Below are 27,199 nucleotides of genomic sequence, written 5' to 3'. Positions count from 1 at the left end.
AGCACCACACAGTGACAAGGACAGTCACTACACGAGCGCCAAATATTGTGGAAGTCGGTGAGTTTGTAATATTTGAATTCTTCTCAGTTGGGGATTTGTATTAGTTTTCTGTCAGCCATAACGGGGATTGTTGCCGTCTGCTGATGTCGGTGTCTATTATCATTTGTTGTGATATCTTATTTTATATTTATGGAGTGCCTTTGTGCTCTGTTGACCACCACCACTGCTTTAACAGTTCCAGTTTCTTCACGTGGCAAACACTGCTAGTTTCTTGGTAACCTTTGTTCATGAGGTTATAAAGTAATGCACTCACATTGGCCGTGTAAATAAATCGTGGCCGCCAAGATTCTGCTTGTGTAGGTGCCACCGATGTCCGCTGAGGCCCAGGGGCCATGAGTTGCTGTGGGTTGCGCTGCCAGTCATCTCAGTCAGTCAACCCATGGCACCTGTTGGGTCTATCCCGTGACCTACTACCAATGGGCCTTCGACACTTCACGTGGCCTCAAAGTGCACCTGGTCTGGCACAAGCGTCATGGTGAGGTGACTGCCACTTAGTGGCGAACGGCAGCTGTTGTTGATGTGGGTGTCGGCAGGGGCCGTTGGTTGTCTGGGCAACATGGGAGGCGGGGGGGGTAAACGGTATAAAGATTCTGATTCTGAAACAGGAAACAGAGTTCACCGTCAGTTACATCTGGGACCTGTCTGGGGAGTCCAAGGAAACCACATTCCAACGTATTCAGTGACGTGTGGTGAGGTCAATGGCTGGGGAGGCACTGGTTAGTGTCAGAGCCAGATTCACACAAAGGGGGGCGTGACCTCAAGAAGGGGGGCGTGGCCTCACTGAGGGGGCGTGTTAGACACATCCCCCTCAGTGAGGCAGATGTGATAGCTGCCTCCCCTGGTGCTTTTTCATTGCAGTTTCATGACGAGACTAACGAGCCTAAATATCTTTATACACATACGTGAAATAAGTTACCTAGAGTATGGAAGGCGAGGACATGAAATGAAGCGGTCTACAAACATTACATTGGTGACATACTGAGATAGTAACAGGCACGTGCTTATTGCCCACACTCCATCCAGTTACTGAGGGGTTACCGAGGGGTTGCGCAATCAGAGGGGAGACTGAGCTCGGTGCTGCCTCACCTCTCGTCCCTTCCTGTATTTACAGTGGAGCTCCGTAAATTTGGCGATTTTGACTATAAAAATGATTGGAATCGTACAGAAATTTTCATTAGAGTGTAATAACAGCCATAGAGGGTTCACGTGGGGATTGGCTTGCCGGTCCTGCTTGTAGCCAATAAGGGTTGAGATAGGGACCATGGCCCATGCGTCATCACGACAGGTCATCAGGAGTGATTGGCCTAGCCATTCGGGGCCCCAGCCAATGGGGAGCCGGATGAGGGGCGTGGTCCCGGGATTGACAGGGAACCATCGAGAATGGTCGAAGCTGTCAATGTACGATTGGCTGGGGGAACCACGTGACGAAGGTATTAAGAGCGAGTGGAGGGGAACGATCGGGAGCAGACTGAAACTGACAAGAGCAGGGTCACGCGCGGACGGGGGCTGGGGTTGCCACGTGCGCGGTGGGGACTCAGTGCGTAGTCTGTCCTCTCTCCGTTGTCTGCCAGCAACGGAGAGTGAGTGAGCAAAGTGTATTGTGGAGTGGAAATAAAAGGACCGATTCCGAAGCCGTCTCTGGAAGGATTATTACAGGAGTATGACAGGTGAGGCTCTGCCTCCCCTGCCTCCCCTGACCGCACGTCCCTGAACGTATTCTTTGGTTCTATTGGTAAAGTCACGTAGATAGAAAAATAATAAAGTGAATAAAAAATAACACTAATTTAGACTGTCGGCTGGTTCTTAGTCGGAGTGAGTGTACTGGCAGTCTATAATGTAGACTGTAGCCTGGTTATTACGTTTGGTGAGTGTACCATCAGGCTATAATATAGACTGTAGCAATGGTTATTAAGCTGGGTGAGTGTACTGGCAGTCTATAATGTAGAATGTAGCCTGGTTCTTAACCTCGGTGAGCGTACTGGCAGTCTATAATGTAGACTGTAGCCTAGTTCTTAACATCGGTGAGTGTACTGGCAGTCTATGATATAGACTGTAGCCTGGTTTTTAACCCGAGTGAGCGTACTGGCAGTCTATAACGTAGACTTGATCTTGGTTCTTTCAGTAATAAAAATAAAATAAACATAAAAAACCACGACATTCCAACGTTGGGCCAACATTGGTATAGGCTGTAACCATTGGGGTAGCCACCTGCCCGGGTTTGACCCACAGTCCGGAAAAGTGGAATTGTTGTTCGGGCGGCAGTAATTGATTTGTAATGGGATTTGGTACCTGTTTTGTGTTGCACAGCATTACATTGTGTCGGACTGGAATACAGGATACTGCAGTTTTGATAGACCTGGGTTGAGAACCGTGTCCGGGTTTGGTCTACAGTTGTCAAGGTGGCAGACTCTAACCAACCCGTGCGTAGCAGCTAGTTACATATTCAGTGAGAAATCAATCCGTGTGTGCAGTACTCATGAATTCATCTCCTCCAACTCCACCAGACACCAGCATCATCAGTGGTGCTGTGCTGGTATGACAGGAGAGATATAAGACACCGTTGATGCCATCTCGTGTTTTTATTTCTGCCGCAGTTAACACACAGAGGCTTCGGTTAAATAAACTCGCGGTCTCACTCACGCTCGCTCACACTCATTCACTCATGCTCACAATAAAGATCCCCCATGTGGCCTCAACAGTGTTTTTGGGGCAAGTGCTGTTAGTGAACACCTATGAAGGCTGCCACGACACAAAGGGGTGGGAGGCCAGCACTACGCCTGACCGCCTTTGTCTCCCCAGTGGAAATGTTCACACCGCACAAGGTACTCATTTGAGACTAAGTCGACCTAGGGGAGGCCCAGGACCAATTCAAATAATCGTCACTGGTATTGTCTGTGAGCGTAAATCACACTTGGTTCACCGGGTTCAAAGTGCAGTGCTAACAGCGACACTACCACTCCCCACACTCGCTCACACTCACTAGCATTCGCTTGCTGCCTCTGTCTCACTTCCCTTGCCAGCCACACTGATGGTAAGGCCGGTGCTGGTGAAGTTATTGCTGGTGAGGTTGGGCCCAATGACAGCACCACAATCACAACCACCACTACCGATAGCGCCACGAGTAGCGCCACCAGTAGCCCCACAAAGAGCGCTACCTACAGCTCCTGCCCAGTCACCATGATTAACCCCCCACAGCACCATACACAGGGGTCTTGCCAGATGATGAGATCCCCGCGACCCGATACAGACCTCTCCATTAGGCACCCCCATTTCCATCGACTACCCCTCCCGTAGGTATCCCCTTCACACTGAACCCTTCATAGGGACCCCATTTTCACCGATCCCCCTGGGGACCCCCTCATATACTGACTGAGCGGCCACGTTCCCACACGCACCCAGGCACCACACGTTTCTCTTCCGTGCGGTCTAAGCAGGAGAAATGTACAGGATCATTCCGATGACGATGATTCGCATTGGCAATATATAAATAAATGAAAATCTCACACTGAAGCGCTTTAAAGTTGTGTATTAGTGTGCGTGTGAATGTGTTGCATGCACCTGGCCTGGCACAGGTACAGCGGTGACGTCACCGCCACTTAGTGGCGAATGGTGGGCGTTTTTGTATTGTGTATGTGTATGTATTGATACTCTTTGGTTCTTTTGGTAAAGTCACGTAGGTATAAAATAAAATAAATTAAATCACGACGTGGCTGACCATTGCTACAATGCTGTGGGCTCTCATGATATAGTTTTTTCCGAGACCAAGGTGCTCTGCAAACCTTCGGGCTACTATCAAAGGTTTGTTCATGAAGCCATCCAGATATATAAACATAGACATAACTTCAACCGAGAAGATGGATACAAATTGAGCAATCATTGGAAGGATGTTATTAACCAGGTAAAACCTTAAATGCTTCATGGTGTTGCCTTCATATCCGCATCTCCAGTTTCTCTTCAACCTCCCACTCCCAGCCCCGCCCACTTCCCCCCCCCCCACATTTTGTCGTTGCTCGCCCTTTAATCCCTTCTAGCTGCTCTTCACTCCCCCTACCCCCTCTCTTGTCTCTCCTCCCTGGCTCCTCCCCCCCCCTCTCTTACCTATATAGCCTCTTGTTACAGCAGCCCTTTTGCCCACTTCAGCAATTGTTTCTTGCTGTGGTTGTCCCACCTAATGACGGATGCTTGTGTTGCGCCCGAAACGTCGTGATTTAATTTATTTTATACCTACATGACTTTACCGAAAAAACCAAAGAGTATGGATCCCTGCAGTCACGAAAACTTCAAATCTAGATTGTATGTATTGAGTTATCTATGTGTGTATATGAGTATGTGTAGGCATGATGTGTGTTTATCCGCTGCTAGTCTGCAGTTGCCACAAATTGTGTGTGCATATGTGCACACGTGTATGTGTACATGTGTATGTATGTATTTCTCTGAGTGTGTATGTGTGCGTGTATGTGTGCGTGTATAAGTGTGTGTATTTATCCATCGCTAGTCTATGCGGTTGCCACAGATGGTGAAGCGGTCTATCTCCAGCAGGTCAGTCTTAGGTTCCTCCTCCCTGCGGTGGGGGGTCTCCATGGTACCCCCCCCCTGAGGGGACTCCCCCTCCCCCCTGGGGGACCCCTCCTGGACCCCGGCGGCCCTCCTCTTGTCGGCCCCCCGTGAGCACGTGCGTGGGGAGCGGGCCCAAGCCTGGGACTCGCCTGGGGACGAGGGCGACCGAGATGGCTCCCGCATGAACGGGAGGGGGGGGCTCACGGAGGAGGAGGTGGGGGGCGGAGACGTTGGGCCTGGGGGGGGGCATAGGGGGAGACACAGAGCGTGTGAGACATGGGGAGAGGCGGTGTGGTGAGAGCCCTGGTGGTGGTGGTATGAGTCTCATCAGGTGAGGTGATGTCGTGAGTGCCTTGATCGTGTGAGTCTGGGTTGTTGTTGGTGCTTTCAAAGTTCTTGACAATCATTAAGGACCTTCATGAAGGTCGGGCAGGCCCGGGTAAAACGACGTGGCCGGGAGTCGAAGCCATTCCCTGTTCACCTTGGGAATGCGACAGTGATGTCCCTCTGGCTCCCACATTATTTAACATGTTTTTTGACCACGTAGTTCGTGAAGCCTTCTATGGCTGTACCGGAGGAATCTCCATCTGGAACAGATACAATGGGATGCTGATCGATGCCCGGGTGCGGTCAAGGGATGGCTCCCTATTGGTCAACCATCTTACGTATGATGATGATTTGGTGATTGCTGCTCACTCAGAGGAGGAGTTGGAGGCATTGCTGCTGAATCTGGAGCGTGCCTCTAAGAGGTGGGGCAGTTGTGGAGAGAGTGGAGAGTTTTCCATACCTGGGCAACGTGCTTATGACCAGCTCTGGTTTGACAGCAGAGGTCTCACTCCGATTCAGTAGAGCGACCTGGTGTGACTCCACACGAAGCCTCGGGTCTCCTCGGCCATAGCCATGCTCTCCCTTCTCTATGCTTGCGAAACGCGGACCCCTTAATGGAATAAATTCGCTGGTCAGAAACATTTAGGCTGGCCTGCCTCCAATCCATCTGAGTCTTAATCAGGCTGGATTGTGTGAGGAGTCTCACCAGGTGAGGCGGTGTGGTGAGGGCCCTGGTGGTGGTGATGGTGTGAGTATCACCAGGTAAGGCAGCATGAGGAGTCTCATCAGGTGATGTGGTGAGTCTCACCGGGTGAGTCGGCGTGGTGAGTGCCCCGCTGCTGGTGCTGCTGGTGTGGCGTGCGCTGCGGGGTGCATGGCGTGCGGAGCTTGTGCTCCAGTTTGGCGCTGCGGACATAGCGACACGACTTCCCCAGCAGCACCACACTCGTGAGCACCTTCAGGGTCAGCAGCCTGCACACCGCACACACACACAACATACAACACACAACATACAACACACAAACACAACACACACATACAACACACAAACAACACACAAACACAACACACAAACACACAGAACACACATACATACAACACACAAACACAACACAGACACAACACGCATACATACAAAACACACACAACATACAACACACACACACAACAAAGATCCGCCATATAGTCTTAACAGACTGTAGGGGCAAGTGCTGTTAGCGAGCACCTATGAAGGCCGGTACGGTGCATGAGGGGGTGGGTGGGCAGCACCACGCCCGGCCGACTTTGTCTCCCCAGTGGCGATGTTTACACATGACACTAAGTTCTCATTTGAGGCTGAGTAGACCTAGGAGAGGCCCTGGACTGGTTTAGATAATCGTCACTATTGTTGGTCATGACCAGGTATCAAACGCAGGTCGCCGGGTTCGTAGCGCAGCGCGCTAGCCACTACACTACCGTAACACACACGTAACACACACATAACACACACACATACACAACACACACGTACACATACAATACAGACACAACTCACATACACACAACAAAGACAAACACACATACAAAACCCAAAACACAACAGGCACGCATATCACACAATGTGCGTTATGCGTACCCGAGGAAGATGAGCAGCGCGGTGGCGTACGCCAGGGCTCCCTGAATCCTCACCGAGTTACTCACCACACGGATGAGCTGCACACACACAGCACACACACAGTACACACACTGACAAAGACTCCCGTGTAGCCCACGCAGACTGTTGGGGCAAGCGCTGTTAGTGAGTAGCCCCTATGAAGTCCGGCACGGCACACGAGGGGGTGGGTGGCCAACACCACGCCCGTTCGCCTTTGTCACCCACACACTTCACCAGGTACTCAATTAAGGCCGAGTCGACCCAGGGGAGGTGCAGGGATGGTTCAGATCTTCTATGCTGTTATCGGGCGTAAGCGGGTTACTCGGTTCGTAGCTAGATGAGCCAACTACTGCACTCCGTTCCCCCACACAACCTGGAAAGGCCTCACCATCAGCCCCACAAAAACAAAGCACTTGCCTCCACCGCCTCCACTCTCCCATGAGTGATGGGACAGCTGCGGAGAGAATGGAGAAGTTTCTGTACCTGGGCAGTGTACTCATGACTCGTTCTGGTTTGGCAGCAGAGGTCTTACTCCGAATCAGTCGAGCAGCATTATATTTTGATCAGTGTAACGCTGTGTGGACGCTACCTGGTCTATTACTCCACACGAAGCTGCGGGTCTTCTCGGCCAAAGTTATGCCCTCCCTTCTCTATGCTTGCGAAACATGGATCCCTTTGAATATCTGCACCAGTTAGAAACATTCAGGCTGGCCTCCCTATGATCTATCCTGGCTTTAACCAGAATGTCCCATCAGTGAGGTTCTCCGGCAGGCAAGGCTGTGTTGGCTGGGTCATGTAGCCCGCATGCCCATCCACCACATTCCCAAGCAACTTTCGTTTGACCGGATCGAGGGGGCTAAACGGGCACAGCATAAGCTAGAAAAGAGATGGGCTGATGTAGTACAGGAGGATGTGGAACCGAGTAGACTTGCCAATGATTGTTACCAGCGGTGTCAAGATTGGCCTCTATGCAGGAGGCTCATAAAAGACGCTACTGGGAAGTTGGGGACAGTCACCCTCCAACAACAGCGGAGGGCAGAGGAGCAACGCTCACATAACGAGCGGAGTGCCCGGCGGCTAAAACACAGCACAAATTGGCTCCGTACGAGGCACAGGTGGTGCCCTCTGCCAGTCATCTCAGTCAACCCATGGCACCTGGGTCTTTTCCATGACCTCCTGTGAGCGAGCCTTCGACGCTTCACGTGGCGTGAAGGTGCACAGGCGCTGTCTTGATGTCACCATCACTTAGTGGCGAATGAGGGCTGTTGTTGTTGTGTGTGAGTGAGTCTGTGTGAAAGTCTTACCACCACTGCCAGAGGAAGAGGGATGAATCCCATTCGCCGAGACACTGAGTCACTGTGATCAGTGTGAGCCTAAACACCACACAAACCACAAACATTACACACCACACACACCATATACAATACACACTACATACAATACCCACCACATACACCACATGACGGCAACGACGACGATGGTGATGATGGTAATGGTGAGGATGGAAGTAATGGTAGTGATGATCTGATAGTGGTGATAGTAAAAGTGGTGAAAATAGCGTTGGTGAAAATGATGATGTGCCAATGGTGATAATGATAGTAATGATGGGGAAGATAATGGTGGTAGCAATGGTGAAGGTGAAGGCAGTGATGGTAATGATGGTGGTAAAGGTAGTCGTGATAGTGATGGTGATGATGGTTGTGATGATGACGATGATGATGTTACTCACATATCGCTGACGGCTGCTCACCAAGTCAAAGGCCAAACTCGCCCTGTACTCACTGTACACCTGAAAAATCATAGGCATCACCATCACCACCATCATCGCCATCACTGCCACCACATAATTATATTCACCACCAACAATGAATTACTACAGCCTTCTCTCACTCTCAGTTTCATGAAGGGTTGATAGCCTCAGCCGAGGCACCAGTGACTGCTCTAAAACCCCTGATTACAATGACTGTGAATCCGCACTGAACTTGGATGAGTTCCAGTTCTGAGAATTTAACATTCAATTAACTGATAGCAGTGATGATGGTGATGGCAGTGATAGTGTTGATGGTGATGGTGGTCTTATCTTATATAGATTTATACTACACCTTAATCCAAGGCACAACAATAATGAAATTGTACATAAGATGATATCGGTAAAAAAAGTGGGGTATTCAAAGTGGTGTTGTAGTTATGGTGACAGGATAGGTGGGAGTGGTTAAGGAGTGGTTGCAGTAGGGGTAGTGACAGGGGTTGGGGTAGTGATAGGGGTAGTGATCGGGGTAGAGGTAGGCCTGGTCGTAGTAGTAGGATGGGCTAGGGGAGAAGAGACGAGAAAGAGAAGCAGGTGAGTGGAGATGATTGCTCTGTATGCTGCAGTGGGAGTTGGTTCCAGTGAAGGGGAGCGAGAAGAGAGACAGAGCGAGAGAGTGAGACTGGGCACAGCAAAGCGAGGGAGGCACAGACAAGGACAGTGGAGACTGGAAGCGTAGACGACAGGACGGTGGTGATGGTAGTGATGGTGGTGATGCCACCTCGTCGGTGATGTCGTTGAACTTGGTGATGAACGCGTGCTTCACAAAGTCCACCACCACCTCAGAAACGACGACCATCGCGACGTCCGGGACCAACACCCACAGGTGATCTACGGGGGACACGTAGACACGGGAGACGCGGGGACATGAGAGAGGGACATGGAGACACGGAGATGCGGGAGACACGAGGATGCAGGAAACATGGGAGAGAAGAGGACGCGGCAGACACAGTGACGTGGGGAGAGAGGGACACGGGAGACACGGAGACAGGGGGACGTGGGGAGAGAGGGACACGGAGACATGGGGAGATGGGAGACAGGGGGGCGTGGGGAGAGAGGGGACACGGAGACATGGAGAGATGGGAGACAGGAGGACGTGGGGAGAGAGGGACACAGAGACATGGGGACACGGAGACAGGGGGACGTGGGGAGAGAGGGACACGGGAAACAAGGGGACATGGGAGACAGGGGGCCGTGGGGAGAGAGGGACATGGAGACATGGGGACATGGGAGACATGGGGACGTGGGGAGAGAGGGACACGGAAACACAGAGACGTGAGAACAAAATGAGAAGCATCTCAAACGACTCGATTGCGGTGATGTGGCGATGTTGTTGCTGCTGCTGGTGATGATGTTGTTGATGTTGTTGAGGTGGAGGAGATGATGGCCTCACCCGGGTTCCAAGAGAACTGTTCCATGTTGCGCAGACAGACAACCAAAAGTAGCACGGCATTGTGGAACCGCTCACGGATGTCTGGGAGGCGAAAGAGGGATGGGGTCAGAGTCCCCCACGTGAGTCCCACGTGTTGTGTGTGTCACCACACATGTCCATGTGTCTCCATGTCGAGCTATGTGCGTGTGCTGTGTGTCAACGTGCCTATATCCCTATATTTCAGTGTTCATGTCTCTCCATTGCCATGTGTGTGCGGTGTGTGTCCTGTGTGTGTATTGCATGTGTGCCGCGTGCGTGCTGCGTGTGTACTGTGTGTGTACGCTGTAACTTGTCTGTACTGCGTATCCCACGTGAGTCTCATGCATCTCATGTGGTTCCTTACTCGTGATTATCAGGCTTTGCGATGAGCACTAATCGCTGTCGCCCCCCTCACCCCACTGTCCCCGTGTAGGATGCAAAGCCCAACCTTTGCATCCTACACGGGGACAGTGTCGTTTGCTTGGCTCTGCCTGGCCCTGCTGGGACCTACTCACCACTGTTAGACATCTGGAAGAGGTTGTTCTTCTCAAACTTCTTGAACACGCTTCCCTTGAGCTCCACAAACTGCAAACGCACTCACACACACACATATGCACGTGTCAACTCCTACAGAGACACACGCACGCACACTGTGTGATCCTGTCTCTCCCTGTGCGTCTCCCCCTTTGTGTTACCCTCTTTAGGTCTCCTCCTTTGTGTCCCCGTGTCTCCCCGTGTGTCTCCCCATGTCCCCCCGTGTGACCCCCGCGTGTCCCCCCGTGTGTTCCCCCATGTGTCTACCCGTGTCTACCCGTGTGTCCCCCCGTGTGTTGCCGTACGTTGTTGGACATCATGATGGTGAGTAGGGATTTGTTGTGGGAATTGAAGGCGACGTTCAGCGTCGTGGCCTGCACCAGCACCAGGATAGAGTGCAGGACTTCCAGGTTGCAGGTCAGGGGTCAAGGGTTATTGAGACGTGATCATCCCCAACACCCCTACCCCGTCACAAAGATGGTGGCAACAAAGACGAGGATGATGGTGGTGATAGCGGTGATGGTAGTAGTGCTAGTGGTGATAGTGGTGGTAATGGTGGTGGTGATGTCGGCAATGCTAGTGGTGGTAGTCATGACAGTAGTGGTGGTGATGGAAGTAGTGGTGGCGGTGATGGCAGTGGTGATGGTGGTGGTAGTGGTGGTGCTAATGACGGTAGTGGTGGCAGTAGTGGTGGTGGAGAGGTCGAGGTCGATAAAGAAGTGTAGGAGGTATAACCGAGAGCCATGTGGAGGTGTTACCAAGGTGTTAGTGATGATATGTTGATGAGGTTTGATGACACGGTTGATGGTGTTGAAACGCTGTTGACCATGAGGTTGAGGAGGTGGGCGAAGAGGTGGGCGAAGAGGTGGGCGAAGAGGTGGGCGAAGAGGTGGGCGAAGAGGTGGGCAAGGATACAGACGTAGAGCACGGCCATGAAGAGGTGAGGCACGAGGCCCAGGCGGTGGCGGGTTGGTGCACGTGGCTCCGTCGCTGTCCAGTAGAGCGCGTCCAGGATGTCCTGGCCGAACGACGAGAAGAGGCGGTCTGCCACCTACACACGGACACAACAGAGACGGATCCCGTGTAGCCCACACTCTGAACACTAACCGCGGCGCCACCGCTCCCCACCAGCGCTGGCCCTGTGTTGCGTGGTGATAGGGAGAGGAGATCCGTGGCCACGCGGAGACAATCTCCTCTCTAACGGGATCATCGCTTGAGCTACGCTAACAACCACCCACCGCACTCACCACCACCAAAGACAAAGACCACCCCCCCCAACCCCCCGTGCAGCCTTTAAGACTGTCGGGGCAAGTTCTGTCAGCAAGCACCTACGAAGGCCGGGACGGTGCAAGAGGGCGTGGGTGGCCAGCACCACACCCGGTAGCATTTGTCTCCCCAATGGCGATATTTACTACACACTGCACCAGGAATCCATTTGAGGCTGGGTCAAACCAGGCGAGGTCCAGCATCGGTTCAGATAACCGTCACTAGTTTTGACCATGCGCAGGAATTGAACTCAGGTCGCCAAGTTAATAGCGCAGTGTGCTAACCACAACGCCACCACTCCCTACACACAGCACTCAGTGTGTACCCGGTGTGCACCACCACTGCAGTTCACCACCAAGTGTTGGTACATGTGGTATGGTGGTACGTGTGGTGCACCTGTAGTGACTAACATGGAGATGATAAGACTTGGAGGCACTTCTTTATTAATGATTACCATCCGGATTAACACACTTAATATTTAGTCCATCTATTATTGGCGACGCCACTCAGCCAGGACAGTTGGTAGGCTGAATGACTAGTGGCACCCCGAGATGGTAGAGACGGAGACGACGACGAGAAGAATGGTGAAGACGACGAGAAGAATGGTGACGAAGGACTTCAGCAGCGCGACAAGAATCCCACTCCAACAACAGCCCCGAGGTCCCCTACAGGGGCCCCTCTTACACTCTCTGCGTGGCCTCGCTCCGCCCCCGGCCACGCCCCCGGCCACGCCCCCTTTCTGGAACCTACTAGCGGGTTCCTGGTGGGCCCCTTCTGTGACGTGTCCCCTAGATCCCCCTATCGTGTATATCCTGGCCTGCTGACGTCAGGACTGCCGTACGACGCAGTTCCCCTTTTCTGCCAGCAGCCAGCGCGATGCTACTACACGTATTGTGGTGTGGTGTGTGACGGCGTATGGTAGTGCGGTGTATGGTGGTGTTGTGGTAGGTGTGGTGCATGTATGGTAGTATGGTATGTGACAGTGTATGGTGGTGTGGTATATGATGGTGTAGAGGTACGTGTGGTGCGTGTATGGTGGTGTGGTGTGTGACAGTGTATGGTGGTGTGGTGGTACGTGTTGTGTGGTGGTACGTGTGGTGGTGTGTGGTGCGTTTATGGTGGTGTGGTGATACGTGTGGTGATACATGTGGTGCGTGTATGGTAGTGTCGTGCGGTGTCTGACTGTATAGCGGAGTGGTGTATGGCGGTGTGGTGATCCGTGTGGTGTGGTGGTACGTATGGTGCGTGTATGGTGGCATGGTGCGGGACAGTGTAAGGTGGTGTGGTGATACGTGTGGTGCATGTGTGGTGTGTTACGGTGTGTGGTGGTGCAGTGTATTGTGGTCTAGTGTGGTGTGTAGAAGCCGACCAAAATTCGGTTTCGGTTTCGGTGCCGAAAGTTGGCAAATGGCCTTTTTCGGCAGAGTTTCGGTTTCGGCCGAAAGTACATTTTTAACTTTCGGTTTACTTTCGGTTTCGTCCGAAACCAGAAATTCTGTTTCGGTCGGCCTCTAAACTACACGCGCGCACGCGCATGCGACTCCGGGCAGCAGCGGCGGTGGTTGATGGCAGACGCTTCTCATTCTCTCCGGCGATCGCAAGCAGTGCACACTCAAGCAAGGATGGGGGTGAGGGGGGATAAGACAGACGACGGAGAAGAATAAGAAAAAAATAACTTCCCCCCCAAAACCACCAAACTAACGAGCAGCAGCAGCACATGCGTAGCCAGCACTCGCATCAGCAGCAGCAGTCCACCAGGAGCACTTTTGTTTGAGCGGCTCAGAGGCTGGGCTCTCACAGGCAAGCTCGAGGCACACACAACACACACACACACACGCGGGCGCACGCACAGCACAGACGCGCGCACGCACAGCAGACTGAGCAGATTATAGCAGCGTGCTGATGCCAACAGTGTGCATACGCGCGCGCGCGCGTGCACACTCACTCGCTCATACACCCACCAGCCACACACACATCAACCCACCCACCCCTCCAATGATCCAATTCAACCCTCCCACCACCCCATCCTACCCCCACCTCCTCCTCCACATGGGTTCCACACAGCAGGAGGAGGCTTTGGTGTGTGTGCGAGTCTGTGACACGGCTAGAGGCCGACTGAAATTCGGTTTCGGCGCCGAAAGTTGACAAATGGCCTCTTTCGGCATAGTTTCTGTTTCGGCCGAAGCCAGAAATTCAGTTTCGGTCGGCCTCTAGTGGTGTGTTACAGTGTATGGTGGTGCTGTGGTACGTGTGGTGCATGTATGGTAGTTTAGTGTGTGACGGCGTATAGTGGTGCAGTGTATGATGGTGTGGTGTGTGACAGTGTATAGTGGTGTAGTGTGTGACGGTGTATGATGGGGTGTGTATGGTGGTGTGGTGTGTGACAGTGTGTGCGGTGTGCACATGCACCTCGAGCATGTTGTAGATGATGTAGAGCTTGATGACCGATTGCCCGCGGATGAGGTGGTATGTCATCGAGTAGTCTATGTGCTGCATCAAAACGTAGCAACCGGCCATTATGACTCCCTTGAGTATATCGCACACCTGTGCTGGCTCCAGCCAACGCTTACGCCTGCGCACGTACACATGCACACACGCACACACCGTGGTGTGATGTAGGGTATGGTGCATTCTGGTTTGTGATGGTATATGGTGTGCTGTGGTGGTATGACTGTGTGTATTATTGTGGGGACCGGTGGTACAGCAGGTAGCGCACTGTGCTACAAATCCGGCGACTTGAATTTGATTCCCACTCACAGCCAACTTCACTGATAATTATCTGAACTGGTCCTGAGCCTCCTCTAGGTCAACTGAGCCTTAAAATTGGTATCTAGTGCGGTGTGTAAACATCAGTACTGGGGAGACAAAGAAGGCCGTGCATAGTGCTGGCCGCCTACATCCTCGTGTGCCGTGCCGGCATACATAAGTCCTCGTTAACAGCACTTGATCTTGTCTTTCTGGAAAATGGTGAATATGGCATGTGATGTATAGTGATGTGTGGGTGATGTATGATGGCCTGTATGGTACAGTGTTTGGTGCAGTGTATGCGGTGGTGTAGAGAGAGGAAGTGTAGCGGTTAGTGCTCTGCACTAAGAACCCAGTGACCCGAGTTGCATTCCCCCTCACAACCAATAACAGGTACACTCAACTTCTGATGTGTACCTGGTGCAATGTGTAAACATTGCCACTTGGACGACAAAGGAGGCCGGGTGTGGTGCTGGCCACCCACCCCCAAGTGTGCCGTGCCGGCCTTCTTAGGTGCTCGCTAACAGCATTTGCCTCGAGTCTGTTAAGCCTATACGGGGGATCTTTGTCTTTCGAGATAACGGTTAATATGGCGTGTGGTGAATATGAAATATAGCACAGTTGGCTACGTGTGGTGTGAAAAAAGTTGAACATACATACATAATGATGTGTAGGTGGTGTATGGGGTGGCATATGATGGTGTGTGGTGGTTTTGTATGGTCCGGCATGATGTGCGGTGGTACCCATGTGGCCGGCACGGGACGGTGCACAACCTCAGCAGTGCCAGGCCGATTCTCAGCGGCAGCAGCGTGAAGACGAAGAGGAACGCGTCAAGACAAAGACACGAGCCAAACGCCATGAGCTGCACGCGCGGAGAGACACGCACGGACAAGAACATACACCTATATGCATATACACACTCTACATGCACAGCGAGTGTGCACACCTTCTCACACACGGTGCAGCAACAACAACAGGAGCTGCCGCTAAGTAGCGATGATGTCACCACGGGGCTTGTTCCAGGCCAGCTGCATATTTTCTACCTGGCGCTCTGTGCTGCCTCCAATTTCACGAGCCCCCTCAAAAGAGGCTGACCTTGACAACGCTGGGACCAGTCTTCAACCACATACCCTCTTACACCCTCTCCCACACACAATAAAAGGGGGCATACACCCTCTTACACCTACACACATGGGGCGCACACCCTCTTAAACCTACAAACACACGGGGCGCACCCTCTCTTACACCTACACACACGGTGGACACCCTTTTTCACCTACACACAAACGGTGGACACCCTCTTTCACCTACACCCACACGGCGAACACACCGTCTTACACCTCGACATATGTGGGGCGCACCCTCTTACATCTACACACACACGGTGCGCACACCCTCTTACACACACATACACAGGGCGCACACCTTCTCAAGCTCCCGCGGGATGCGTAGGAAGGTGTAGACGCGCTGCCTGCGCTCGCTGTACGAGGCCTCGTTCCGCTCCAGCTGGTACCCACGTGCCAGCTCCTCCGCCAGGAAGCACAGCACACCTGGGCACACGCCACATCGTGCGCACGCGGCACACATCGTGTACGCTCCACACTGTACACACGCGGCACACGTGTACGCTCCACACTGTACACACGCGGCACACGACGTGTATGCACTACATACATGACACTAAATACACGAGACACACCACATAAACAATACATACACATATTATACCCTCCACATATAACATACACACCACATAAACAATACACACACATGCTATACCCTCCACATATAACATACACAACACATACACGATACACTCCATATGTACCACATAACATACATAAGACACACAATATCCTCCACACACTACACATAACATACACAATACTGTACACAAAATAAACACCACACACACTCTATACAATGTACACATGAGACGCACCACAAACCAAATACACACACACACCACATTTAACATACACACCGCATGCACAAGCCACACAAGACACTTCACACACATCATATATTACACACCATGCACGACATACCCACCATACACCCCATACTGTATACACTATACAGATACACACCATGTACATCTTCCACGTAGCGTACACACCACACACTATATATAAACTATACACACCACAAATGGCATACATATCACATACATCATACACTCTACGATCCACAAATATAAACACGCACACACAACATACACACATTGTATGCATACACGCCACATACATTATACACAACACACACACCATCTACATCATATGAACCTTATGGCGGGACGTCGGGGTCCGGAATAAACGGAAGTCAAAATCGTAATTAATTTATTTTTGGCGACTCCGTCCCACCACCGCGCACATAAACGCCGCGACCCGCCTGACACGGATCATTCTGTGTCTTGTTGTCCAAGCGTAGCGAGGACGAATGCTGCACTCCATGCTCGGGTATGGGCAGGATCATAAGTCTTATCCAAAGTTGCTCAAACTGCCTACATGACTTAAGTCCTTTATTTGTCATAACAGTATGCATAACACAGTGAAACAGCTCTCTTATCTTCATTATAATTTGTGACCTACCAATGTCTGCTGCCAGGATCAATCTATGACAATCCTATTACCTGCAGATATTTAACAGATGAGATGCATTGTACCGTTAATTCCTCCTGCTTGATAATACTTCTCTTGTCCGTATGCATCTGTGCAGATAGGTTTTTTATGTTAAGCCAAAGTCCCCACATACCGCTCGTATCAATGCGGATAAGAGGAGCAACGACCCACTACTCTGTAGAGTAACATTGGTATAAACGCGTGTTACAATATGAACAGCGCATTGAAAACGCGTACTATGTTATGTACTGTTTACAAAGTGTGGTCACAAATCCACACTGAGAAACACGATAATTGACTGAGGGGTGTAAATAATTTTTTCGATAGTGTTTTTAAATAGAGGTACTGCAGGTAAGTAGTTTTAAGTTTTAAAGGCAAAGTTTAACAACACTTGCCACCATCCTTCAAACCCATTGGTGAAAAAGAGCAAAGTTTTTGTTTACATTATGTTTATGCGAGAGCCGGGGGCTTATGGGACCCTGGGGTCCCGCCATACGGTTGATATACATAACACTCACTCCATACACACCACAGTCTACACACTAAAGATCCCTTTTGGGACAGGCCCAATTCGTGAGCGCCTATGCATGCCGGAACAGCAAAGGGGTTGGGGTAACCAGCACAACGCCCGGCCGCCTTTGTCTCCTTAGTGGCGATGTTTAGACATTGCACCAATTACTCAGAGGCCGAGTCGACCGAGGCGAGGCCCATGACCAATTAAAATGAATGTCACCGGTGTTGGACGTGAGTGAGAATCGAACTCTGGATTACTGGGTTCGTAGCGCAGCACGCTAAGCGCTACAATACCGCCCCTCACTCCACACAGACACCACGAACATAACACACCACACACATCATACACTCCACACACAACATGCCTCCCAAACAAACCGCACACCACATACACCATACATACATCTCACGCACACTTAACCTTACACACCACACACACAATCTGCCTTACCCTTGTGCACTCCACACTCGGCGCACAGCCCGGCGTGCGCACAGCCCGGCGTGCGCACAGCCCGGCGTGCGCACAGCCCGGCGTGCGCACAGCCCGGCGTGCGCACAGCCCGGCGTGCGCACAGCCCGGCGTGCGCACAGCCCGGCGTGCGCACAGCCCGGCGTGCGCACAGCCCGGCGTGCGCACAGCCCGGCGTGCGCACAGCCCGGCGTGCGCACAGCCCGGCGTGCGCACAGCCCGGCGTGCGCACAGCCCGGCGTGCGCACAGCCCGGCGTGCGCACAGCCCGGCGTGCGCACAGCCCGGCGTGCGCACAGCCCGGCGTGCGCACAGCCCGGCGTGCGCACAGCCCGGCGTGCGCACAGCCCGGCGTGCGCACAGCCCGGCGTGCGCACAGCCCGGCGTGCGCACAGCCCGGCGTGCGCACAGCCCGGCGTGCGCACAGCCCGGCGTGCGCACAGCCCGGCGTGCGCACAGCCCGGCGTGCGCACAGCCCGGCGTGCGCACAGCCCGGCGTGCGCACAGCCCGGCGTGCGCACAGCCCGGCGTGCGCACAGCCCGGCGTGCGCACAGCCCGGCGTGCACACAGCCCGGCGTGCACACAGCCCGGCGTGCACACAGCCCGGCGTGCACACAGCCCGGCGTGCACACAGCCCGGCACACCAGTGCACTCTCCACACATACACCACACACGCCTGCTGACCCCCGGGCACTACACACACCCTACACACACAGGTCCACACCTCAAACACACCCTCACACACCCCCTACACACAAACCACACGTACACTTCTCCTCACCCCTACACACGCCACATGCACACACTCTTCCTAACCCCCTACACACAACACACCCACTACACACACTACTCCTTACCCCCTACGTACACCCCACACACACCTCACATACACCACAAGCCCCCCAGACCACTACCACCACCTCACACTCGTGCCCTCCCCTCACCCGCCCTTCGACTCCTGCCCCCCGCGGCCCCCGCGGCCCCCGCGCCCTGCTGCTCCGTGAACCCGACGCTCTCGGCGCGCCACGCCGCGGATGAAGCCGCCGTTGGCGCGGAAGGGTTCGGGGCGGACTCGGCCGCCGTGGGGGTTCTGAATCCGCCGTTGGCGTCCCCCGCATCCTCCTCCTCTGCCTCCTCCCGGGCGCCGCGTCCCCGCAGAAGCGCGGCCATCATCACGGCAGCGATGGCGTGCGGGCGGACGTGACGTCACGTGTTTAGGGACGTGACGTCACGTGTTTAGGGACGTGACGTCACGAGACTGAATGACCACGCGCAGGGCCCGCCTCCTCTTTCTCGTGGACTCAGGCGTGTGTGTCCCGTGTGTGTGTGTACTCCGTGTATACCGTGTGTGTACCCCGCGTGTGTGTGTGTACCCCGTGTGTGTGTGTCCCGTGTGTGCGTGTACCCCGTGTGTGTGTACTCCGTGTGTACCGTGTGTACCGTGTGTGTATCCCGCGTGTGTGTCACGTGTGTGTACCGTGTGTGTGTGTACTCCGTGTGTGTGTGTACCCCGTGTGTGTGTGTGTACCCCGTGTGTGTGTGTACCCCGTGTGTGTGTACTCCGTGTGTACCGTGTGTGTACCCCGCGTGTGTGTCACGTGTGTGTGTGTATCACGTGTGTGTGTACCCCGTGTGTACCTTGTGTGTACCCCGCGTGTGTGTGTGTACCCCGTGTGTATACCGTGTGTGTGTGTACCCCGTGTGTGTGTACTCCGTGTGTACCGTGTGTGTACCCCGTGTGTGTATGTACCCCGTGTGTGTGCGCTCCCCGTGTGTGCCCCGAGTGTGTCCTGTGTTGTGCGTCACAATAGAGGTCCGCGTAAAACGAGAACCCCCAGTGATGGCCCTTATAAACATGTGGCAGTCCATTTCCACGATTGGTTCAAGCAAGCCTGATTGCTGACGAGACACTGAATATGGAAATCAGGCCTTGCCTATAATTATCTAACAGGTCAGGATTGGTTCAAGGGAGTGCAACCCTGCTAATGAGACACGGAATGTTGAAACCAGTACAGAGGTGTGCGTGTGTTGAACCAATGATACACGAACATCAAGAAGGCAGGGTGGCTGATGGGATGTGTAAAAAATAACTGTATTATGTCGAGAGATGGATAAGTGAAGGAGACATGATTAGCTTGATTATATCCTCCACAATGACGGTCATAATTATGTTTTACACGCTTTTATTTAACTCACTGTTGTTGTATCCTCAAATCTTGTAACTCAGTTTTAACCCACTTCCCAATGTGGTATCGACTGCAAACTTGGTATACTTATGTCATACTGATGACAATACTATATTATATCCCAAAAAATAAAAAAAGTATTTTTAAACATTAATTTTTATATGTTACTAGCGGTCAGGACCCGGCGTTGCCCGGGCGAAAAAGACAGACACACACATCGACCTACACACACACACAGACATTGAGCCACACACACAAAGACATCGACTTTAACTACACACACATCGAGTTACACACGCAAATCGACGTACACACGTACAGCGACTCACACACACATTGACCAAAGCACACATATGGACTTTCACACACACACACATATCGACTAAGACACACACATGGAGCCACGCACACACATGGACTTACACACACACATTGACGTACACACGCACATTGACTGACACACATAGACACACACACAGTGACTTACTCACATGGAGCCATGCACACAAATCGACTAACACACACACAGCGACTGACACACACACATGGACTGACACGCACACTTGGACTTACACACACATATCGACTTACACACAAACATGGACCTAAACGCACACACATATGGACTGAAACAGACACATCGACTGACACACACACATCGACTTACACAGCAATCCCTGATGATACCACAGCTAGAGCAATTATCTCTCTCTCTGGCGAGCCTTAGCAAGGAGCAGTTTGAAAAAAAGGTCTTCCCAGTACTGGCAGGTGCATCAAGGGAAAAAAAGACTCGATTTGTAGTCTCAATGTCTTCCAAGATTTTCGTGTAGGCTTCTATTTGTGCATCCATAAGCTTTGGTTAATTTTCCTAAATAAATTTAAGAAGCTGTAAAGCATAATAGCATATTTGTAATGTGACGATATACCAGGGCGTGGGTGATGGGCTGTCAGCTCAGCCACAGCCAATGCGGAGTCAAGCCAGGGGCAGAGCCCCGAGGGCTGAACAGCGCCCTGGAAGGTTCTAACGTGGTGGCTGTGGATTGGCTGGGGGTATCACGTGACCCAGGGTATAAGAGGGGTGGAGAGAGCGGACACGTGGTCTTCGTGCCAGGGTCTGAACGGGTGAGGCCACGCAGACGGGTGGTCCGAACTAAGCCACGTGGCGGTTGTAGCAGCCTCTCTGCCTCTCCCCTTCATGCTGCCAGCCAGCAGCGGGTTGGGAGTGGAGAGAGGAGTGGGGAGTGTGGAGCGGAGAAAGGCTGGAAGGAGTAACCGAATAAACTCACCAAAAGTCAAGTCGTGTCTGGATCAGTTATTACACTGGTGTCAGAAGTGATTTTTGAGACCGCTTGGATCATCATCAACGATGTCCAAGCACCTCAAGAAAAGGAACTCACCGGATCCGCTGATGGACGCCGACGTTGACACCGGAGATGACGAGCTACAAGATGCAGCTGTGCCGCTGCTCACGCCTGCTGCTCTCCCCGGCGCCGCACCGACAGGACGTGCCGGCGTGGAAGCCACTCCGCCTGCCGAAGAGGGTTGGCGACATGTTGCGGACCAGATTGAATCTCTCCCGGCGGTGATGTTGAATCTCCTCACGGTGGTCGCGTCATCCGTGACTATGGGACGACCTCGAGAGACGGGGCCGTACGCGGACGACCTTGGCCTCCAGCAGGGGGTCGCCATCAGAACAGCTGCCACTACGCCTGCTGCGCGGGAAGGAGCCGCCATTTTGAACGAGCTGCGTGTTGCGCCTGCGGCCGCCATTTTAAACAAACCGCGTGTTGCGCCTGCGGCCACCATTTTAAACGAGCCTCGTGTTGCGCCTGCGGCCACCATTTTAAACAAGCCGCGCGCCGCGGGGGTGGCGGGAGCAAGCCCGCCCAAGGTCGACAGCGGGGGTCGGAGCCATCGCTTTCCGACCATTAAAGAATTTGTGGCCGGTGGTGACTGGAACGCTATCACGTGGCGGTTCGAGTCCGCCTTCCGATCTGTGCGATGGTCGGAATCGGAGGCATTGGAAACCTTGCCAGCGCTGCTTGATGATGCTTCCTTGGCCGTGTTCCGCTCCATCCCGGTGAGTAAGAAAATGACGCTTAAGGACGCTTGTGCTGAAATGGCAGAATTCTATGACCCGCCATCGGCCGCCCATTGGAAGTTTCTGCAACGTCGTCGAGGACCTGAGGAGTCGCCGCTGGCTTATCGGGGTGTGCTGGTGGCGCTAACAATGGCCGCCTATCCCGATTCCTCCACCGATCTTCTGGACCCTCTTAGTCTCACAAGGATGCTCGAGCTGTCGCAGGAGTTGGCCATCTCGCTGCCTGTGTGCGGCCATGAGCCGATGACGTCTCGCTGGGTAGCTCGATGTTTTGATGCCAAATTTAACTTACGACGGTGGGACCAGATGGCGGCATGGACGGGGGACCCAAAGAAGAATGGTCAACCGTTCGGATGGACCCCGCGTCAGGCCGTGCAAATGCCAGATGACTCCAGCGGCGACGACCTCGTGGCTGCCGCACCTCGTTGGACCCCACAGCGCCGCCAGGGAATGCCGCGTGGCGGGGCTGGAAGGCCGCGAGTTGGTGCCGAGGCGACCGACCGGCGGGCAGCAGCGACGTGTTTCAAGTGTGGCCACGTGGGCCACTTCGCCCGCGATTGCCGACGCCGGTGCCAGCCTCCGCAACTTCAATCGACCCGTCCCCTGTCTTCTTCACCGGACACGGAGTGGCATCCTTCTCGGGCAAGTCAGCGCACAGCAGGCACCCGGCATGTCCCACCACCTCAGGCATCCACTCATTTACCTTAAGCATCCACCCACACACCCGTGAATTCCCCTGAGGTTGCTTGCCGACATACTGACTCGTTACCACACACTATTACACAGTGGAAAAAGTTGGCTCGGAGGGTGGTCGCGGCCGCGTCGGGATCTTCCACGGTGCCGGGCACCATTCAGGGAGTGGATGTGCGTATGTTGGTTGACACCGGGGCATCGGCCACCATCATTTCAGATGTTATTTTCCATTTGCTATCCATCCCTGCCTCGCGAGTTCAGGTTGTCGATGCATGCGTTGTTGCTAATGGGGGCAGCATGGGTATTATAGGACGCATTAATGTCAACATCGCTATGGGAAATGTCGCCGCATCAGGCCCGGTTCTTATCTCCCGATCGTTGGCTGTTCCCGGTCTGGTGGGCACCGACTTTCTTCATCGGATGCCTGTTAAAATTCTGGTTGATCAGGGCTGTTTGGAAATGCCAGTGGGCCGTAGGATGCCTTTCTTGCCGTGCCCATTGGGCCGCGTGACTCCGGTGCACGCCGTTCACGCTCTTGCCGATGTCGCTGTGGAGATTCCTCCTGGTACGCAGATGCTTGTTCCATTGCACTACTGTAAGAGATTTGAGGTTGCAGACAGATCGGTGGGGGTGTTACTGTCCCTGTCGAACTCCATGGCTAAAGCGTTTTCTCTTGTCGCGGCTCAGACTATCGTTCGGGCTGGGCAAGCCCCATTCTTACAAATGTTGAACGGGGGCCCAGAACAGGTAGTCGTTCCGGCGGGTGCGGTATTGGCCCATGCCACTACCAACTTTACTGGCCTCGACATGGACCAGCTGCGGGTGCTGGCCGCGTAACGCAGTGGACGATATGCTGGCGCTGATATCATTTCGCCGTCCAACAGTCCTTGGAGCGCGCCAGTGGTGTTGGTTAAAAAGGATGGCGGATTGAGATTTTGTTGATTTCCGCCGGTTGAATAAGATATCCGTGGCGGATGCATACCCCTTGCAACGGATGGACGATTCGTTGGACGCCTCGTCTGGGGCTAAATTTTTCTCCACTCTTGACCTCTCGTCGGAGTTTTGGCAGCTTCCCCTCGATGACGCATCAAGGCCGAAAACGGCATTTCGCACGCCCCAAGGCTTGTTTGAATTTAACCGCCTCTGATGGGGTTGAATGCGCGCCAGCGACATTCCAACGCCTGATGGAGTTGGTATTGGCGGGCCTGCAGTGGGAGGCGTGCCTCATATATTTGGATGACATTATCGTTTTTAGCCGCACTTTTGAAGAAAACCTTCAACAGTTGGAGGCTGTTTTTCAAAGGATGCAATCTGCCGATCTCAAATTTAAACCTAAAAAGTGCCATTTGCTACAACATTCCATCCGTTACCTCGGTCACATTGTTAGCTCTGACGGGATCTCCACGGATCCCCAGAAGACTTTGTGTGTCCGTGAGTGGCCGACGCCCACTTCCGTGGATGACGTGCGACAATTCATAGGGTTTGCTTCCTATTATCGCCGGTTCGTTAAGAATTTTGCAAAGATAGCGAGGCCTCTGCATGTCTTGACGGGGAAGAATCAGAGATGCAAATGGGGGCCGGAGGAGGAACTAGCGTTCCAATCTCTCCGGGACCGATTGGCCACCACGCCGATACTGGACTATCCAGATTTTTCACAACCGTTCATCCTTGACACAGATGCTAGCGATACCGGCATCAGTGCTGTTCTGTCTCAACGAAAAGACGGTGTCGAACGGGTTGTGGCATCACCCGTCGAGAGTTACTGGCGATCGTCCATTTTGTTCGCCAGTACCGGCCCTACTTATACGGTAGGAAATTTCTTGTGCGCACTGATCATGCGGCCCTGCAATACTCATTGAAATTGGAACAACCGTCGGGACAATTGGCTCGATGGTTGGAATCGTTGCAGGAATTTTCTTTTGACATAATGTACCGTAAGGGTGCCCGTCATGGCAATGCAGATGCTCTTTCGAGATTGCCCCTGAACCCTCCTTGTGCTTGTTTGACGGGTACACATCGTTGCGCAGTGCCGGCACCCCCGCCCTGTCCTGTGTTGGCGCAGTGCCAAAACGTGACGACCACCGTACGCCGGTTGGGACCGATGACACGCTTCACTTGCCGCACTCGGTGTGGCTGCGTGAGCAAACGGCTGATGCCTCGCTGGCTTCGCTGCGGAAGCAGAGCGGTAAGCCAGGATCTTGCTCGCCTGGTGGGGAGTCGAAATTTTTTTTGCAATCAAGCTGGGTTGCTCATGTGTATGGATAGCTTGTTGGGCCGATCACGTCTTGTCGTGCCGACATCCCTGCGTGGCGATCTTATCCGCACTCTGCACGCTGACAAATTGATGCATCTCGGCGTGCAGAAGACGTCCCTTGCAATGCAGCGGGACTTCTTTTGGCCCGGTATGACGGTGGATGTGACCGAGGCTATCCGGGCGTGCCCTGAATGTGCAAGGCGGAAACCGCCACGTCAAAATTACATACCGCCGTTAAAGTATATTGAGGTATCTCGGATTAATGAGCTGGTCGCTCTAGATATCCTCGGGCCGTTTCGCACTTCGGCTAGGGGTAACAAATTTCTCTTGGTCGAGGTCGAATATTTTTCTCGTTGGCCTATGGCCTGGCCCCTACCCGACCAATCGGCTTCATCTATTACCGAGGCTTTCTTGAATGTTATGGACAAGGGGGCTCCGGAGAAGTTGCTAACTGATCAAGGCCGAAATTTCTCTTCTAAATTGCTTCAGGAGGTGTGCACTGCGTTGGGAACGAAAAGAATACGCACTTCCCCGTACCACCCACAGACGGATGGCATGGTGGAACGGTTTAACTGTACCCTGTCGGCCATGCTTTGCCACACGGTCAATGAAAAGCAGACCGACTGGGACTTGCACATAACTGGCGTTCTGTCTGCCTACCGCATGGTCCCGCACGCGTCCACGGGATATTCGCCATTTTTTCTAATGTATGGTAGGGAAAATGCACCTCCGATTGAGGTGCAGCTGGGTACGGCCGTGAAAGAGCCGTCCCCTTCCTTGCCTGAGCACGTCCGTGAATCGCTTCGTCGTGTTACGGAGGCGCGGGAAGCAGCCAGGCATGCGACAGCTCGGACACAGGCCCGGAACGAAGGATACGTGCGTCGGTCACGACGTGACATGCCGTGGAGGGTGGGTGATGCGGCGTGGCTCCATTGCCCTCAGGTGCCTGTGGGAACATCCCCTAAACTGCACAGGCCCTGGCAAGGGCCCGTTAGGCTGATTGAGATCCGCAATCCCCAGAGTGTCCGCATCCAGTGCGGGCTGCGTCGTTGGTTTGTGCACTGGTCATGGTTGAAACCTTATTTCACGCCACGCAAGTGTCCTTCATCCCCACTTGATGGCTTGCCAGGGTCTGGTGTGCCTGACGTACCATCTGCCTTGCCGATTGATCCCTGGCGGGGACCTGTTCTGCCCCCCGCAGACACACAGGCCATGAAGGACGTCGTGTCCCCCGATGAGCTGCCTCCGAGAGGACCTCTTCCGCCTGTGGAGGACACTGCGCCTGCTCCCTCTCTTCTGCCCCCTCCTGCTGGGCGGTCGGCGAGAAGACCGCGCTCAATGGAAGGAGAGCATGCGTTCTAAATCGCTCCCGTTTCATTAAATATTTGTCGCGTTGCGCTTGTTGTCCCTTTTTGTCGTGTAGCACTTCACCTGGCGCCCTAATGTTGTTGTTATCCCCCTCGCACATTACCGTGGCCTAATGTTCTTAATTACATGCACTCGTTGGGCGCCCTAAAACTGTTTTACATAACTGCGCATTATCGGCGCCTTACTTGTTTATTCCGGGGGATTGGTACGTCACTCATCTCTCAGCCGAGACGGATGACTTTTTACACCGGGGTGGGGGGGGGTGATGTAATGTGACGATATACCAGGGCGTGGGTGATGGGCTGTCAGCTCAGCCACAGCCAATGCGGAGTCGAGCCAGGGGCGGAGCCCCGAGGGCTGAACAGCGCCCTGGAAGGTTCTAACGTGGTGGCTGTGGATTGGCTGGGGGTATCACGTGACCCAGGGTATAAGAGGGGTGGAGAGAGCGGACACGTGGTCTTCGTGCCAGGGTCTGAACGGGTGAGGCCACGCAGACGGGTGGTCCGAAATAAGCCACGTGGCGGTTGTAGCAGCCTCTCTGCCTCTCCCCTTCACGCTGCCAGCCAGCAGCGGGTCGGGAGCGGAGAGAGGAGTGGGGAGTGTGGAGCAGAGGAAGGCTGGAAGGAGTAACCGAATAAACTCACCAAAAGTCAA

General features: G+C 53.5%; 2 protein-coding genes across 5 annotated transcripts; one reads left to right on the top strand and one right to left on the bottom strand.

Annotated features, from left to right (window-relative positions):
- Positions 1–2,620: 2,620 nt before the first annotated feature.
- TAPT1 (transmembrane anterior posterior transformation 1) lies at positions 2,621–19,375 on the bottom strand. 3 transcript variants are annotated; one of them, XM_078607511.1, is made up of 14 exons: positions 18,888–19,375; positions 15,766–15,890; positions 15,084–15,202; positions 14,005–14,167; positions 11,245–11,380; positions 10,635–10,732; positions 10,311–10,380; positions 9,778–9,858; positions 9,106–9,215; positions 8,307–8,366; positions 7,882–7,950; positions 6,560–6,636; positions 5,753–5,916; positions 2,621–4,853 (listed from the first exon to the last, which is right to left on the bottom strand). In XM_078607511.1, the coding sequence occupies exons 1-14, from the start codon at positions 19,114–19,116 to the stop codon at positions 4,552–4,554; spliced, it is 1,803 nt and encodes a 600-aa protein (XP_078463637.1). In that variant the 5' UTR covers positions 19,117–19,375; the 3' UTR covers positions 2,621–4,551. The 3 variants fall into 3 exon arrangements, with proteins under 3 accessions (XP_078463637.1, XP_078463638.1, XP_078463639.1); XM_078607512.1 differs by having other exon boundaries at positions 15,114–15,202; XM_078607513.1 differs by lacking the exon at positions 8,307–8,366.
- On the top strand, positions 19,373–27,199 carry LOC144728168 (uncharacterized). 2 transcript variants are annotated; one of them, XM_078607515.1, is made up of 2 exons: positions 19,373–24,731; positions 26,387–27,199. In XM_078607515.1, the coding sequence occupies exon 1, from the start codon at positions 21,496–21,498 to the stop codon at positions 22,936–22,938; it is 1,443 nt and encodes a 480-aa protein (XP_078463641.1). In that variant the 5' UTR covers positions 19,373–21,495; the 3' UTR covers positions 22,939–24,731; positions 26,387–27,199. The 2 variants fall into 2 exon arrangements, with proteins under 2 accessions (XP_078463641.1, XP_078463640.1); XM_078607514.1 differs by having other exon boundaries at positions 26,379–27,199.

The sequence above is a fragment of the Lampetra planeri genome, chromosome 27 (genome assembly GCF_965212315.1).
Source record: "Lampetra planeri chromosome 27, kcLamPlan1.2.h2, whole genome shotgun sequence".
Lineage (NCBI taxonomy): Eukaryota > Metazoa > Chordata > Hyperoartia > Petromyzontiformes > Petromyzontidae > Lampetra > Lampetra planeri.
The sequence above is the reverse complement of the archived record's forward strand: the minus strand, read 5'-3'. Positions and strand labels throughout refer to the sequence as shown.

Excerpts from the sequence above, each read along its gene's own strand:
- TAPT1 (XM_078607511.1), bottom strand. The coding sequence starts at position 19,116 with ATGATGGCCGCGCTTCTGCGGGGACGCGGCGCCCGGGAGGAGGCAGAG. Across the intron at positions 14,168-15,083 it reads GTCCCGTGCCGGCCACATGG|GCGTAAGCGTTGGCTGGAGC; the intron begins GTACCACCGCAC and ends GTACGTGCGCAG. Across the intron at positions 7,951-8,306 it reads TGAGCAGCCGTCAGCGATAT|GCTCACACTGATCACAGTGA; the intron begins GTGAGTAACATC and ends TGTGGTGTTTAG.
- LOC144728168 (XM_078607515.1), top strand. The coding sequence starts at position 21,496 with ATGTCCAAGCACCTCAAGAAAAGGAACTCACCGGATCCGCTGATGGAC.